Here is an 18,007-nt window from a genome sequence, read left to right as displayed (position 1 = left end):
CTGGAACATACCAGAACCCTTGACCATGTCTCAAGGGCCCCCTTCGGGGAAGCAGTGGAATTTCTGCTTATCGATGAGGGGGATTTGTATAGTGGGATTAGTGCACGATTTAGGGTTATCTGAACAGCTTAAGGTCAGGGGGGCTTCCTGCTGTGCTGATAGAGGTCAGGCACAGATTAAACTCCCATCAGGCAATCTTTGCAATAAGGGAAAAGTTTGTGGGATCCTGGCACGGACAGCGTGGCCTGAAACACAGGATGGTCTCATGGGAAATATCATTGGTGGAACTGTTGGTCCTTAGATCATGGCTGTAATATCTCCCATAGGGCCTTGGAGCATTGGTTCCCAGAATCTCCTTATGCTCACATCTCCCAAGGCACTCTCAAGGGAGAAGGAACCCCAAGGACAGAATAATACACACAGCCAATGAGAGAGGCAGGCTACACAAGCAAAAAAATAAAGTAAAAAACAAAACCAAATCTTTAATTCACTACTTGTAGAAGCATTAGGGTAGTCAGGGCTCAGGTGTTTTTACCACCACCCCGCTATCCCTAACCCTCCATGCTGCATTATTTCATAAGTGAGAAATTTCCCTCCTAAGACACACACAGTTCTTCTGGAATACAGAGATCACTCAGTTAAGACATAGAGCTCGTCTGCCTGCAGATTCAGGGCAATGACAGGAAAGCAAGATTTCAGTCCTCATTGTTCCTCTTAACAGTTGGAGTTGTTAGGGCCCAGCACAGATGATATTGCTAATTCCACCCCAATCCATGTTGGGATGAGCCTGAGAGTGAAAACTTTGGAATTAATGAACAACCTCCCGGAAACCAGGATGAAGATTGCTGTCAGATCACATGCAATTTTTGTGAGGAAATGGACATTGAAAGAACGTTACTGTTCTACCATTCACTGTATGGGTGTAGGTGGTGGTGGGGAAGGGGGATAACCTGGGGAATGGTAGGTACAACCACAATGTTTCCTTTTGGAAAACCATCAAGGAGAAAAGGTGTTAAATGGTTTGGATCTTTCAGAATTAAGCTGGCTCTAAGATGTTCAAGTTGAAGGGAAACCCTGAAGTTTTAAAGGCAGAGAGGTCTCAGAAACTGTTCTGACAATAAAATGAGGCATTTTACATTTCTTCCAGGAATAAAAGCACTGCACAGCCTGGAAAGAAATTCCCCAAAGAGTTGAACTTGGGAACACCCACACCTTTCCACCGCTGCCTTCATACAGAATAACATATATGACCACACCCCACAGTCTTTCAAGGCGGGCAGGCGCTGAACAATTGCTCCCCTAGGAACTCCTTTGAGCCAGAAGAAGTCAGGACATGATTTTATTTCTTGGTAGATTAAGTGGGTCTCCAATTTTTTCAAGCAACCCCAGCAGTGCACCTGGCTAGGTCCTGGGCACAAGGACTGAGGTTTGGAGCAACCCAAGCTCTGCTGAAAGGAGAGCTAGCCAGCAGCAGCATCGAGATCAAGCAGAGAGACTTGCTGACAATGCCAGTCAACCACCTAAAGGAATGGTGGCTGGAGCCACTGCCTAATGGGAGGACAGAAGGGAACGAGTGGGAGCTTTCAATGGGGAGAGCTCAGTGGTTTGCGCATTGGCCTGCTACACCCAGGGTTGTGAGTTCAATCCTTGAGAGGGCCATTTAGGGATCTGGGGCAAAAACATCTGTCTGGGGATTGGTCCTGCTTTGAGCAAGGGGTTGGACTAGATGACCTCCTGAGGTCCCTTCCAACCCTGATATTCTATGATCCTTAGTGGAACATTTGGTGGGGAGAAGGGGGGCACCAGCGTTAGCACCGTCCTCTCTCTGAGTTTGTCTTCAGCCCGTCTCTTTCCTTTTCAGTTGCATCTCTTCTCTCAGTTGGTCACTTCAGGCCAGCTGATGACACTTCACACTTGAACCTATTTGTCTGCAGGAAGAAGATCAAGTCAGGTCATACTAAGCAGTTTCCCTCTGCAGGTGGCCTCTGGTGCAGGCAGCCCAGGGCTGGGAAGGGAGTATCCACCAAAAATGCTACGGAGGAGACAACTGCTTACAGTTTCACACACTACATGCACTGATTGTATCAGCATGGGCTGTATCTACGATCAGGCTATACAAGTAAATTCAGCATAATTCTGCTCAGGAAATACAGTACAGGGACTTTCAGACTGTCTGTCTGAAATCTCCATGCAAACCTAGAAGAGCACTGGACGCTTTAGCGTGCGCACACAAAGTGGCAGAAGCCCCGGCTAATATAAATATAAGGTTGGTTTTGCTTTTGTTTTGGTTTTTTTACTATAAATGTCATAGTAACTCAGAAGGGGATCAGGCTAAAGGGAATGTCTCTCTTGGAACAGAATGCTGTGAAGCACGTTAGGAATGGCGGCCAAGCAGACTGAACTCAGGAATTCTTGGAGTCTTGGATCTTCTGGATTTCCTGCAAGCAGATGAAGAAAACGATTGATCGTGTATTGCTCTCTGTAAATAATTTATAGCTTCATAGATTGTAAGGCCACAAAGGATCATTATGATCATCTAGTCCGACCTCTGGCATAGAATAGGCCATAGAATTTCATCAAGTGACCCTTGCATCAAGCCCGTATTTTATGGCTGAAATGGACTACACCTTTTAGAAATACATCCAGTCTGGATTTAGAGAGAGACTTCACATGATCGAACACATCTCTTGGTAAATTGTTCTAATGGTTCTCTCACTATCAGGGTTAAAAACACGTGCTTTGCTCCCTATCTGAATAGGTCTAGCTTCATTCTCCAGCCATCAGATCTCATTCCGCCTTTGTCTGCTAGGTTAAAACATCTTCTCCCATGTACTTATAGACCATGATCAAATCACCTCTTCACATCCTCTTTGTTAAAATAAATAGATTAACAGTCTTAAATCTCTCACTGTAAAGCAGATTTTTCTGACCTTTGTAGCCTATAGGACTAACCTGCTTGCTTGCGTGCGTGTGTGTGCGTGCGTATATACACACATATATATATACACACACACACACACACACATATATACACACAAACTATAAGAAAAGATATGTGTGTGTGTAAGTATTTGATGTCTTGTAATAGGTTTATAGATTTATATTAACTTAAACTTAAATAAAAACCTAATAAACAAACTAAGAATAAAACGTAGGGAAACCAAGCTTAACCTAATTGCCTTGAAACTTAACGTTTAAGAAAATCAAGGAAGCGGGGCTAAAGTGCAATCCGGCCAAGGCCCAGCTAATGGCCAATCGTGTCTCTTTCTTGGGCCTCACCCTGACAAAATGGGGTAGAACCCCAACACAACAAAAAGTAGATGCAATCCAAACATTGCCTTTACCACAGGACCCTTTAAAATCCTTTTTGGGTTTAACTGGGTACCACAGGGATTTCATTTTCAATTTTGCTTCCATTGCAGGTCCCTTGTACCAGCTCTTATAAAAAAGGTGTCCAATGGAAATGGACTGAGCAACACACGAAAGCAATATCGCAGCAAAAACAGGCCACTGTCAAGGCTCCGGTGTTGATCACTCCAAATCCTAAAATACCCAATCATCTGAAGGTAGTCTGCTGTAACACCTCACCCCAACCAAAACAGTTGTTTTCTTTCAAAAAATTGTATAATGGCACAATCCTTGTATGTCTCATTCACAGTCTTGTTACCAGTGTTTAACCCAAACAAGGATGTGTACAGGCAATTAGTTGCTGTCCATTCTATAGGTCACCTCAAAAACATCATCTATAGGAAATGCATTAATGCACCTCCCCTGGTGGTCTATCACACTCCAACTCCAACTTAAAAAGTGCCACAGATGTTGCTCTAAAAAGAGCCTCAGTACATCTGTAGGTGTAACGTGTTTGAAACAAACACTGTTCTGTGTAAACTACAGGGAGAGAGAGTACGGAATTCATCATCGTCATGCCTAATAAGGCTGACCACGTATAAAACTCCAATAAAAAGGGTAACCTATGCTGAAAATAACCAATTTTGCATGGTTACCAACCAAAAGAGGTACCAATATGGTCCCTTGGAGTGTCCTGTCACAAAACCAAATTTTTGTTTATTCCATAAAAAATTAAGTTATTTCACCTATTCCTACTTTTAAAAACATTACTATTATTCAATCTAACCCAACCTATCATCTTTATAAAAATGGTGTTAAAACTGTTCCCATAAATACTTAACCACCTACATCCTACCTGTGCGACGGGATTCATTTGGTGCAAACCACCCCATCAAAGAGGGGTGTGTAGCCCATAGGACTAACCTGCTTGCTTGCGTGCGTGCATATATATCTTTTCTTATAGTTTAAGTATTTGATGTATTGTAATAGGTTTAGATTTATATTAAAGTAAGTTTGGCTGTAATGCAAGAGACCTACAGGCCATATCCTGTATGTTAAGCTAAGGCAAAGTGAGCAGATCCATATTAAGACCTTTTACTCAAAAAGCAAAGTTGACCTAGAGCTTGTTACCGAAATAGAGGAATCCCTCTAGATAAAAGTCCATGACCTTTTATCTAGACCAACAAACAATAAAAAATGGCATAGGGGTTTTTCCCCACAGATTTAGCAAGTACACCACAAAAGACTGATGTGCGTACATACCTGTCATCAATACGCACAGACATACTAGCCTATGGGGTAAGTGTACCCTAACATTTCTGTGGGTAAGGAATAAAATTTGGGCATAAAAGGAAGAAGGTCCGGCATCTGCCCTATAAAAAAGGTAACCTACCTCAATAAAGTATCTCCGTTCTTACTTTACTCCATCTCCATTCTCACTTTACTCCATTTTTATTTACTTTCTTCACTCTATCTACGATAACTGCTACTATTTGTAGGCTATCGTTGTTTCTCTTAAACTTTAAGTTTCAAGGGAACTAAGCTAAGCTTGGTTTCCCTAAGTTTTATTCTTACTTTGTTTATTAGGTTTTTATTTAAGTTTAAGTTAGTCAAGTAAACCCTAGTCAGCTTTAATAGCGCTTAGCATTTTTTAAGCACTGCATCCCTCACACAAAATTAAAAAACCTAAACCGCAAGGCTGTTCCTGTGTCTCTTACCACCAGGTTATCAAAAAAGGGTGTGAGTATGTTAACCAAAGCTTTGTTGCATGTAATACTATATCATCATATGTATCTTTTAAATAGCAGTAATGCAATTGTAACTTTGTAACTCTGCTCTTTGTTACAACACCCATGTTCAATCTTCAGAAGGAACTGCTTGGACAGCAGTGACCTTTAGGGCTCCCGAAGCCAACAACTGGGTCCTGGCTTTGGGTGCATGAAGGTCAGTGCATTTACTGATTATGTTCTGACCAATGTCACTGTGCTGGGCCCAGTCCAACACTACAGAAGACACGGCCCCTGCCCTGGGTAAACTTTTGCAAATACTGATCTTGGACCAGGAAAAAAAATCTGCATACTAGAGTTCCCTCTTTAAGGCTCTGAGTCAGCAAGGTACTTCAGCAAACGCCTAATGTCCAGCATGGGAGTAGCATTCCATGGAAGCCGATGGGACTACTCATACTTAAAAAGTTTGGCATGTGCTTGGACATCTTACTGAGTCAGGGCTAAAACCCTTCTCTCAGAAACGGAATGTTTGTCAAGCATTTCCTTCTGATGCTCTCTAACAGTTGACTCTCCATTTACAATGGCTTTGACCGTGTCCCCGGCAGAAGAGCCCTAAATGACTTACCTCTGCAAGAATCTCCTTCAGTTCAGAATAGGCTTTTTGTAGATCATTATTGATGATGATCAGGTCAAAAAGGCCAGGTTCATTACCTAGTGAATCAAAACAGGAGTTAGAACACAGAAAAGGACCATTCGCTCCTTCGCCTTCTTTTTTGGGACTCTAATTCTTGTGGACTCTTAACAGTCTTATTTTATTTCAGCCACTGCTAATAATCTCCTCTGTCAAGCCTCCTTGTGAAGTAATTTTATAGGAGAGCATGCTGCATTCTACTTAGATCAAGTCTAGTTTTAAGATTGCATCAGGCTAAGAGCTGAAAAGGACAAAGGATTCTCCCAGGTAAGAGGAGTGGATGTGGAAGATGGGATAGAACAAGGAAAGCGTCAGCAATTTAAAGGCGGAAGTATAGTTTGATGAGGCAACTCTAAGATTTTCCCTTTAAACAACTCTATGCAACTAAAGGGAAAGAGGTCCAGTGGGTAGAACACTAGCCTATGACTTGGGAGACCTGCGTTCAAGTCCCACTTCCACCACAGACTACCTGTGTGAATTTATTTACCTAGGAGCCTTAGTCATGGACTGGGACCACCATCGTGCTAGGTGCTGTACGAACAGAACAAAAACGAACAAAAAAACCAGACTGTCAACTTGGGCAAGTCATTCACCTCTCTATGCCTCAGTTCTCCCATCTGTCACTTGGGGATAGCATCTCTTCCCTGCCTCACAGGGGTGTTGTGAGGATAAATACATTAAAGATTGTGAGGCACTCAGATACTACCCTGAGGGGGGCCACGTAAGGACCTAAGATAGAAATAAGGGAAGCTGTTAAAAAATGAAATTCACTTTACTTCATAATAAATTAAAATCTTGACACTTAACCTAGTGCTCCCAGCCACCCTAGAGTGCGTTAATAGCTGTCAAAGTATTTTTATGGTGTGGTTGGTACTAAAAAAAAAAAAAAAAACAAAAAAAGCCCCAAAACAAACAAAAAACCCAACAAGCTCCATTCACTCTACACCAGAGGTCCCCAACCTTTTTCGTTTGGCGGGCGCCAGAGGACGAGCCACCGCGGACCGTGGCGGCGGACAAGCATCCGCCAAAATGCCGTCAAGAAGCGTCAACATCAATAGGCGTCGCTGCCAAAATGCCGGCAACAAGCAGCGCCATCCAGAGGCGCCGCCAAAAATCGACGGCATTTTGGCAGCGACACCTCTGGAGGACGCTGCTTGTCGGCGGCATTTCAGCGGATGCTTGTCCGCCGGCCAGTACGCAGACGCACTGCAATGCCCCGGCGGGCGCCATGGCTCCCACAGGCACCGCGTTGCGGACCACTGCTCTACACAAACCCTGAAGCACTAAGAACAGTGTAACACTGAACAGTACATCAGTGGCCCTAGTACCTCCTAACAGCTTTGAGACTGAACTGCCCCATTCCCCTCATGCCTGGGAGTGGGGGCAGGGAGGATGTAAGTGGAAGCCAGGGATGGGAAGAACTGGTCTGGAGGAGTGAGGGGAGGTGGGAAGGGGCTAGGAGGTCCTTCCCGCTTGTCAGGGGGAGGTGATCTTTCCCATGGTGCTGTGCCAAGGGGTGAGGGAAGGGAGTCAGGGCTCCTGATCTTTCAGAAGGAGGGGGAAGGGACCGGAGAGGAGGATTTTTGCAGTTAGTGCCTAAGGTTTTACGCAGACAATGGAAGGCTGAGGTATTCTCTCTCACAAACACACCCAGTGCCTGTGAGGTCTTTACAGCTGCGATTTCCATGCTAGTTTAAGTGGTGACATGGCCCCGCCCCTCTTTGGCAATCCAGGACAGTGAATCCCCTCTTCCCCCTGCAATTAGCTCCCAGCTGCCAAATTAGTTGTAGTCAGTTCATCTGGCCGGACCTGCCATAAACCCCCGAGACAGGGTGCTAGACATCTGTGTATGACAAGGCACCAAAATCTCTGATGTGCTCTCCTCCCACCCGCCCCCGGCCCCCAGTCCCCACTGGGGTTGTGTCTCTGTGAGCTTCCTGTACTCACTAAGTTCCATGTCTACACGAGCGGCGTTCAGCCGCTTCTGTAGACTCTCTTCGGACTCCGTCCGTCTGTCGCGCAGTCTCTTTTCCTATAGCCCAAAGACGACAAGCGTAAATGCACGTTCCAAGCACCGTTTGGAGAACAGTCAGCCCTGGCCCCCAGGCCTCATTACTGCCATCACAACCACCCTCAAAAGGCTCCAAGTCACAGTCATCATGTTTGTGGCCAGAAACGACCATCAAATTGTCTAGCCTGACCTCCTGTATATCAAGGCCACCAATGCCACCCAGCGCCCACACACTAAACCCAACAACTGGAATGAGACCAAAGTGTTACAGCCCACAGGAGACTAGACTGTCATGTGCCACAGGCAGAGAACAGGAAGTCATTTCAAACACCCTCTCCCCTGGCACATGGCTGTTTCTGGAGCTAGGTGACATTGTGCTGCCCATTGGCCAGAAGGAATAGATCAAGAGGCTGGCTGTGGGCACTGGCCCTTGATCAATAAAGCCGCACGCATACCATGGGATGTAAGGAAGTATATCCTCACTTTAGCAAACAGTTAACTGACTTGCCCCAGGCCACAATGCAAGTCTCTGTCCAAACTAGGATTTGACCTCAGGAGTTCCCGGCTTCCAGCCCTGTGCTCAGGCCACTGGACAATGCTGCTTCTTGCAATGCAGCTGCCAACTGAACAGCCCTGGAGGCATAAATGGCAGCTGTTAGGTGACACTTTGGAGCTGGTTTTGCGGCAGCAGCTCACGGCCTGGCCTTGCTTCTTCTTAAGGAGGAACACCCCCCACATAATGGACTTAGGGTAAAAAACAGAAGAAACAAAGTGGGGGAAGGGTGGTCTTGTCGGAGCCTTTTAAAGAGAAGGCTGAGCGTGCACAAAGGAGCAGGGAGGAGAGAGGATAGGCAGAGGTTTGATCAAAATCCATTACCTGTTTTGGGGGTTATATAGTAAATTGATCAATGGAGGGGAGGCAGGAAATTCTCATCACTTCACTGAATTCATCCATTAATTGGATCACTCACCAAGACTTCTATGGACGGAGCCTGGACAGAGATGTAGATCGGCTTCAGGTCAGTTTTCTTAATGTTCTTGACGCCCTGCAAGTCGATATCCAGGACGCAGATCTGGTTCCGTGCCTGCACGGCCTGCACCGCAGCTTTACTGGGGGGAAGGGAGAGAAGAAGTTAGTTACTGGACACCGGGATGGGGCTGCCATGCAGGGAGACCCAGGGAACCTTAGTTATCTATTCCTCGTGCATTAAGAACCGTTCACAATCTGTGCTGCACCACCGACATTCTCTTTTGCATTGATATTTCCCAGTCCCCGTCCCTAGAGGTGTCTTCCACATGGTCACAAGAGGGAGGTGAGAACTAGAAGTGGAAATTTCAGAAATGGAGGCAGTGTAGCCTAGTGGATAGGGCATAATACGGGGGACCCAGGAGACCCGGGTCCAATTCCTAGCTTACCCTGTTGGGAGACCTTGGGCAAGTCACTTCTACTCTCTTTGCCTCAGCTTCCCCAGCTGTAAAATGGGGATAATGATACTGACAGCCTTTGGAAAGAGTTTTGAGATCTACAGATAGATGTGCTATATAACAGCCAGGCATTATTATTTGTACACATCTTGTTAATAGTTGTCTCTATCTCCTCATGGGAAACTGCAGCAGTTCTAGTCTGCTAAGGGACTTGATCACAGCTCCTTGGATTCAATAGGAGGGGGTGGCTAGCAGGACTATCTCAGTGACTGGTCCCCATCTCTAGATTTCCTCCACCCCCTTTTCCAAGACGGCCCACATACATTGGCCTACTGGGCAAGCTGAAAGGCCTAGCTATTCTCCCAGGCTTGCCCTGAAGTGGGGCGGGGGAATAAATTGTTCACAAGGGGCTGGCAAAGAGGGAGGAGTTTTATGGTGGGTACTGGAGAATTAGATTTTGTGGGTTGAGACCACAGAATCTGACAGGTTCTTACAAAACCATATAGGTGCCTAGAGCTTCATACAAGTGCATATTGCTACATCAAGATAAATTAAGTGTATGGAAATGGCTAACGAGATGGCATTGCATTCCACTGAGATAAACAAAGAGCATCTTAGTTACAGGCTAGCAATGACATCATTTCTTTGGAAAGGCACAAACACCAGAGCCCCTACAAATCCCTAAGGACTACAAGGGTGACAACATCAGAAGTACGGTAGAACACAATCCAATGGCTCGAAGTTGAAACTATACAAATTCAGACAGTAAATAAAGCATAGATTTTTAACAGTGAAAGTAATTAACCAGCGGAACCATTTACCAAGGGTTGTTATGGATTGTTCATCACTGACAATTTTTAAATCATGACAATGCTTTTTCTAATAGATTTGCTATAGGAATTCTTTTGGGGGGGAAGTTCTGGCCTGTGTTATACAGGCTGTCAGACTAGATGATCATAGTGACCTTCTTCTGGCCCGGGAATCTATGAATCACAGATGTTTGGACTAAGGAGGAAAAGCCACTGAACAAGGTTACTTCTCTATAAGAGGTCACAAGTTTCCATACTAATAAATTCTCTTGAAGAGTGCCGTATCCTTCATAGCATTTGCCAAGATACCAAGTTAAAAAGAGGAGTATTAAAATATTTTTCCTTTGGACTGGCAAAGATAAACATAGGCTTTCCCCACTGTGGGCTGCATCTGATATGCCTTGACCTTCCCTCCAAATGCTCTCTATGATCCTCTTAGAACAAACTAACATCTAAAGAGCAGTGACTCCAATTATCTGAATTCTGTAATAAATGGTGTTAGCTCCTTGGGGCAGAGACCATCTTCTTCTTCTGGGGTTGTACAGCACCTAGCACAATGGGGTTCCGGTCCGTGTCTGAGGCTCATGTACTACAAACGATAAAGAGTAAGAGGAGAAAACCTGAGAAAATGTTTTGAGGTGGCTACGGAGGGTTAAATTAGTTAAATTGAGTGGCCACATGGTGGCAACAGAGGATAAGAGAAAGAGCAGTTCTTTAGAGAAGGCTTTCATACTCTCAGGCAGAGGTTAAACTGTAGTTCCTCTTGTGAACCTTCGCCCCCACCCAACCCTGATCCCAGGCCCTCCCCATAGGTGCTCATAGAATCCTAGAAAGGTAGGGCTGGAAGGGACCGCAAGAGATCCGCTAGTCCAGCCCGCTATCTGATTACAAGCGGAGTGTAGACGGTCATATACTCTGCTAGTAGGATAGCAGTTGCTATATAGTGTGTGTGAGCAAGCATGCCTTTTGTCAGTATCTGTCTGTACAGCATGCCCTTTTTATGTAAAGGTGACCCATCCTAACAAGATGGGTGCTAAAAGGCAGCCTATATTCTCCTGAATTGTTATAGTAAGAATAATTCTCCCAGTTCTAATCAGTAACACGCTTACTGCCTATGAACTTCATGACTTAAATGGAACCTGACCAAAAAAACAGCTGACCTTTCAGTGGACGGGCTAATGTTCTGTTCATATTTTGATTCTCAGTTACATGGCAAAACTGTCAGGACAGCACTACAGAGACAAGATGAGAATAAACAACCTTTCGGGGATGGGTGCGGCTGTTTGGTTTTGTCCCCACATTGTCTATGTGCTGTTCACCTCCTCTCCCTGGGGGTACGGTTTGGATGCGAATGATCATACTGCTACCATGGATTGCCTGCCCATCTGTCCACTCCTTCTACCACTGTGTCTTTGCCGCCTTCCCTGCTGCCTCTTACACATAGGACATCTCCCTGAATGGATCTGCTCAGTCCCTACCACCTCCTCCTCTCCCAAACCCTCCTCCAAGACCTTCTTCTGCCACAACACATGAAGGATAGCATCCAATTAGGACAGTGAAGCCATGGCTGCACACACCAAGGTTGAGGAGATGAGCTCACTCCAGACAGGTGTGGGGCGTGATTCCTAGGGAAACCTGTTTCCTGAGCTGTGGTGTCCCCCTAGGCCAAGGAAATCATGGTGGAAGCAAGGCCTCCCTAGAAGAGCTCTGTTACCAGAGCCTCAGTTCCCTACCTGCAAAACAGGGATAATCGCCTTTCCCTTCCTCCCAGGGGTGCAGTGAGGATAAATACATTAACGATGGTGAGGTTCTCAGATGCTACGGTGATGGGGGCCATACAAATACTTAGGATAGATGGAAAAGGGGGCCACTTTCCTCTTCCCAGAATTGTTTTAACAAGATGGAGCAGAAATCTGGAGTTAGGAACGGATTTAACAAGACCCCTCCTGCTGCAGCAGGTGACACGAGTCCCGGCTTTCGAAGTTATTCTTGGGATTTCCACATTAATCCTGTCCTAAAGCCTTTAAACCCACCTTATTGTCATTGCTGCAAACACTATACAAACACGGAGATCTACGAGCTTGCCTTGCACATCGATCTCACTGACTGGGCTGGATTGCAGTTCTCTTTTCTTCCCCCCACAAACTGCAGAAGTTGTTAGTGACTAGAGCTATGGCTTCGACTGTTTTCTGTCACAAATCCACAAAAATTGCTCTAACGCTAAGCGTGGAAAGACTCCCCGCCCATCCTCAGATTTAAGCACGAGATGCCCAAGGTGCTGTCTCTTCCGCTCCCAGTGATTTCTCAGCACCTCACATTACTGGACCCTACAGTGGCATGCACACACTCAGCAAAGATCTTGGTCAAGGTTCTCCAGAGGAACTACTGAGTTTGGCTGCCTAACTTGAGGCATCTAACAGGGACCTGATTCTCAGAGAGTAGATGCTCAGTACTTTCTGGAACACAGGCTCCTTTAAGTGGTCTCCAATTAAGCATCCAGAACCATCAGTCTGAAAAAATCTTAGCCCTTGTGATCAGAGAAGCGGTGTTCGTGGGCGAGTTTGTTTTTCAAAATGACTGACACCTCCTGGGGTAAGTTAATTTCTCTTTGGTTCAGGTTCTTATATCTTTCCCATCACCAAAACGTCTTGGAAAAAGCATGCTAGCTTTCAGTCACGAAAGGATTAGATCTCTTGGATATGGCCTTAAATCCTCTATTTTCTTCTACCACACTTTCAGTAAGCCTTGGGTTTTTTTTCCCTAATTTCCTCGGTTAACATTTCCCCTCCCTGCCTGCATGGCGTGAGCACTAGCTGGCTGCAGCTCAAAGAAGGCTGCGTTTCAGGATTGCTTTTATCGCTTTGAGATGAAAGGTGTTCTTGAAAAGGACGATATTGTATGAAGAATGGCATCACCATGTTTCAGGGCATAAGCTAGTGGGGCAGGGGCAGGAAGAAACTTGTATCCGCAGCACAGCATTAGCTGTTGCTGGAGATAGACTAATGCTTCACCTAGTCTGGTGATGTATAGTCACCTATTTCAGTACTGGGCAATCCTTGCATTCATAAGATGGCCACAGGTGTGCAGTAGAAATGAACCTACAAATATCTGGTAGAGCAAAGCAGCTGTCTTTGGATTTAAAATAGCTGCTCCTAAATGTATACAGATGGGCAAAGCAGAGCGCATAAAGGGTGGCAATATCTAGGGAGAAAAGATGGAGGGGAAAATTCAGACTCTGCATAAGCAGCAACAGCATTGCACTCGCTTACGCCAGGCTTGAATTTGGCCCTAGGTCTGCACTGAAACCTGAGCTATTTCAGAATCACAGGCTCTCAGGGTTGGAAGGGACCTCAGGAGGCCATCTAGTCCAACCCCCTGCCCAAAGCAGGACCAATCCCCAACTAAATCATCCCAGCCAGGGCTTTGTCAAGCCTGACCTTAATAACCTCTAAGGAAGGAGATTCCAGCACCTCCCTAGGGAACCCATTCCAGTGCTTCACCACCCTCTCCGTGAAACTTCACTGACAACTGTGGGTGCTCAATACCGCTTAGGATCCGGCCCTAACTAGTCTGATGGATCACGTCTGGAGCATTTCTGGGGGAATGGAGAAAACAAACCTTAGTCTCTATGATGGGAAAACCTGAGGGGAAATGTGTTACTATTACAAAGCACCTTTGATTCTGAAATGTGCCTAAACAAACACCAGTATAGCGTACATACAGGACATACTTCCCCACTGCTAAGATGCAGTTGCCTCTGGAGTGCACCGTGGCAGCTGTATAGCAGGGCACATTAATGTGATGTAACAGTTTAGGACAGGAAGGGAAGAATACTTAGTTTAATTCAGGGTTTCTTAACCTGTGGGTCAGGACCCAAAACTGTGTCGTCAGAATGTTTCAAAGGGTCGCGTGGCAGCTCCTGTCCCATGGAGCTGGCTGGGCTCGCCTCCCTGATCCAGGTACTGCAACCTCTAGGGTCCCAGCGCCACTCAGGGTTAGCCCAGTTGTCATGACAACGGGAGTCCAGGTGGGCTAAATTTGAGTGAGTGGCACTGCAACCCCATGAGCCAGGTCACAACTCCATTCACACAAATTTGGTCCAGTCAAGGGGGGCAGGGCCAAACCTGAGTGACGCTGCAACCCCATAGGTTACAATGCCTGGAGCAGAGAGCCAAGCCCCGCCAGCCCCATAGCACAGGAGCTGCCACTGTGGGGTGAGTGATGGACAGCTCAGTGGTTTGAGCATTGGCCTGCTAAACCCAGGGTGATGAGTTCAATCCTTGAGGGGGCCACTTAGGGATCTGGGGCAAAATCAGTACTTGGTCCTGCTAGTGAAGGCAGGGGGCTGGACTCAATGACCTTTCAGGGTCCCTTCCAGTTCTATGAGATAGGTATATCTCCATATATTATTATTGCCATTTGGGGCTGGTAAGCTCAGCTTGCTCCCTGAGAGGTATCCCAGAAGAGGGGCGGCCTGGATTAAAGGGAAAATCCTGTTCAAAGGCAAACTCCCCTTAGCAGATTGAATCCATGGATTCAAGAGGCTTGAAATTGATTTCTCCTTCAAGGTGAGTTGGAAGGTTTCTAACGGCTGAGATCGAAGGTCAAGATTACGTGTTCCTCCTGAGCAAGCCAGTGACATCAGAAATGCTAGAGTAAAACAGGAAGCTGCCTTCCTTATGTTGCCTTAGGGAAATCATGTCGAATCTTTCAAGAGACAAACTAGAAGTGAAGTGAAGGCAGATACTGTAAAGTGAGAAAATTATTTTCATTTGTTTTAAAAATGTATTGATCTGTAATTTTAGATTCTGATAATGCACTCAGAAGTTTAAGATTAATTTTTTTTAAGTGATGTGTGATTTTGGTTGCCCCAGTTTTGGAGACACTTTAAAGGGGCCTGATTTTCAGAATATGCTGAGCACCCGAGCTCTAAAAGGCAGGTCTCCTTAAACTGTCAAGTTTGGTCCCCAAAAATCACACGTGGTTTTGGAAATTTAGACTTTTTTTGTATGTATTTTTAAAGCATTTCCGTTCACCCTTAAGAGGTATTCGCAATTTTAAAATCAACTCATTCTATTACTGATTTGGTATCCTAGAAAACAATTGCACTTATTTTACTTTTGCCATTCGGATCCAACCTGGGCTGTAATAATTGTCAGAGATGTTGTGTTAAGTAAGATATGACTTTTAATTTATATTGCAGCTTACTTAGTGTTTCATTGATGATCACTTTTATGCCCGCAGCAATGCTATTTTAAAATCCACTTTACACTTTAATCCTAATTGCAGGTGCTAACACCAGAGAGTATTTATTAATTTGTAAGCGTTACTGTACCAGATTGAGGCGTGTGTCACTTCCTTTCACCACTGATCTGATCACACTCCAGCCTTTGGGGGATAACACAGGGAGTGAATGCAGAATCTTAGTCCCATTTTGTTTAATTAATCTTTGTAGAGCACTTTGAAGATGAAGAGCACTATAAACATTCCGTACGAGTGAAATTCACCTCTGTGAAGGGCCAGCGTGAGCACTATGAACTATCTCGCACTCAAATCTTGGGGCTTAAGCAAAATTTGAGCGTTGCACACGCCTGATACTGACCTTTTGCACACGGGTGAATGTCACCAGTTACTAGTGACAGAATAAAATTAATAGACATGCTGCCAGAGCGAAAAGCTTAGACTAGGGAGAGAATAGTGTCATGGCAAGTTAAAGTATTTCCCCATCATCTTAGGGCAGAACACAAGTAGCCAGTAAATGGCAATCCGTAGTCCACATGAGCTATTGGATACAGTGTAACAGTTACATACCTTGTTCCATATATGTTTCCAGAGAACTCCGCATGCTCAATGAATTCGCCAGCATCAATTTCTTTCTGCATTTGTTCTCTGGTCACAAAGTGGTACTCTGGATCCAGCAATATTGAAAAACAATCTATATCAATGTGCAGCTTCCATCTGACTTAGAACAAGATAAAGGCTCAGGGCCAAGTGTACACATTTGGAGACTTAAAATGTACTGAAGCACCTAAATGCCTATGTTAGGCAACTAAATGCTTATTTAGGTGCCTAGCTCTCAGGCACTGAAATTAAAAAATTTGGCCCTTGGTTAACACATACAGAAACACAATGGATCCCCGCATCTCGCTCATGGTATTTAGTTATCTCCAATGCATCTTTAATAATTGGCCGGATATACTGTTGCTGCTGTTTATGTTGCCTCTTCTACTCTCCAGATCGCCAGTGACCTCTCTCATTACAGTGCCATGCTTACAACACGCTACAGTAGTAGATGAGAAGTCATTTCAGCCTAAGTGCCTCTATTTTTAGAGGCTTATTGTGCCCCCGTCCCCGAAACAAAACCCACTTTGGCTGAAATTTCTTCTTCTCAGTTGAAAGGTAAACTTTCCTTTGGAAAGTAGGTAAAAATCTCATGCGGACCTTTTTGAGCTATTCAGGCACAAAGACACCAGTAAGACATTTCAGATGCTTTTCGGTGCTGGGTTGACTCTAATGTCCCTGCATTTTAAACCTCAGTTGCTCTGGCAACTGAATTAAATTACACCGTTCCCTCCCAGTCAGTAGTAAAACAATGACCCCAGAATGCTTTTTGGGAGGGGCCAGGGTTCTATTCTGTGCTACTGGAGGCAAGGTCTCTTGGAATAGGGATGAAATCCAGAGCCTTACTATTAGTAGTTGGCCTTTAAGATCTAGATTTTCAAAACTGGGTGTCTAGAGTTTCACTCTTAAATCCACCTGTAGGTACTTAAATTAAATGGCCTGATTTTCAAAAGTTTTGAGCACCCAGTAAGTCCCATTGAAGTTAATCAGAGCTGCTGAGTACTCAGCACATTCTGTCCTAAACTGTTGTGTAAGATTACTGTGTGCTATTACGCAGCTGCTACCTCCTACAACAGAGGCAGCTGCATTTCATTTGAAGGTGAAGTGATCCCTGTGTATAGTCTGTATCTTCAGTTTATAAAACAGGGCTTTGGAGCTGTGCTCCAGCTCCGCTCCAGCTCCAGGCAAAAACCTGCAGCTCTACTGCTCCGGAGCTGCTCTGCACTCCAGGTCTGGGCTCCGCTCCGAAGCCCTGCGTTGGGATCGTTCAGAATGAAAGGTCCTATGTAAGTGTAAAATACTGTTATTGGACACGTACTAAAGTAAATACACTCCATAAACTCTAAGTAAATAAGGTATGACTTCCCCGCAATTGCACTTTCACGGAACATGCCCATAAACAACAAAACTTGCTCAACATGTACTTATCCATTGGTTACAAGCCCTATTTGCTCTTCATTGTCTACCAGCAGAACTAGCTACTCCTCTCAGGTTCTGCAAGCTTTTACATAGCAGGAAACGCCGTCCAGAATTCTCAGAGCCGTAGCCCTGCCTAATCTGACAATACAACAAAGGGCAATACACTGACCTTTGCCATTCACTTCTCCGACTCTTGGTTGCCTTGTGGTATCTGGAAGCAAACACAGTCTCTGTAATTTTGTAGTTCACACAAGAAGATAATAATGTAAAAGCAATACAAAGCCACTTACTCAGCAGCATACACAGGCTTCAATTCGATCACTGGGTAATTTGATTCTCTGTTTAATTTGATCAAAGCTTCTGGACCCAATTTGCACCTTTTGTTTCTAGGTGCCTTAAGTGGGTATTATTAGATGATTCAGTCATTGCTTATGGAAGGGAAGGATGGCCCAGTGGTTAGGGACTTGGGAGACGCAGATACAATTCCTTGTTCCAGCACAGACTTCCTGTGTGACACTGGGCAAATCACTTAGGGCTTGTCTATACGGGTAAAAAGCCTGTGTTAGCTACTCTGCTCTGCCTTCCCATGTAGACATTCTTACTGTGCACTAAGAATGCCTTTGTGCTCATTAGTTTAATAAACTTCGGCAGTGCATTAAGGTAAACTGACTGAGGGAGTCAGTGTGGGGTAGTTACTGTGCTTTAAATTCACACCCTAGTTTACTGTGCATTAATC

At 45.0% G+C, this 18,007-nt stretch overlaps 1 protein-coding gene across 1 annotated transcript; it reads right to left on the bottom strand.

Annotated features, from left to right (window-relative positions):
• Positions 1-457: 457 nt before the first annotated feature.
• On the bottom strand, positions 458-17,516 carry GUK1 (guanylate kinase 1; the record flags this gene model as incomplete). Its single annotated transcript, XM_034763844.1, has 6 exons — positions 458-2,438; positions 5,701-5,786; positions 7,714-7,798; positions 8,749-8,887; positions 15,823-15,919; positions 17,441-17,516. Coding segments are annotated over 6 exons (519 nt in total), but the record flags the coding sequence as incomplete, so codon positions are not given.
• Between the last annotated feature and the right edge of the window lie 491 nt (positions 17,517-18,007).

This window comes from Trachemys scripta, chromosome 2, assembly GCF_013100865.1.
Source record: "Trachemys scripta elegans isolate TJP31775 chromosome 2, CAS_Tse_1.0, whole genome shotgun sequence".
In the NCBI taxonomy this organism is placed as follows: domain Eukaryota; kingdom Metazoa; phylum Chordata; order Testudines; family Emydidae; genus Trachemys; species Trachemys scripta.
Note: the sequence above shows the minus strand (reverse complement) of the source record. Positions and strands in the feature narration are given on the sequence as shown.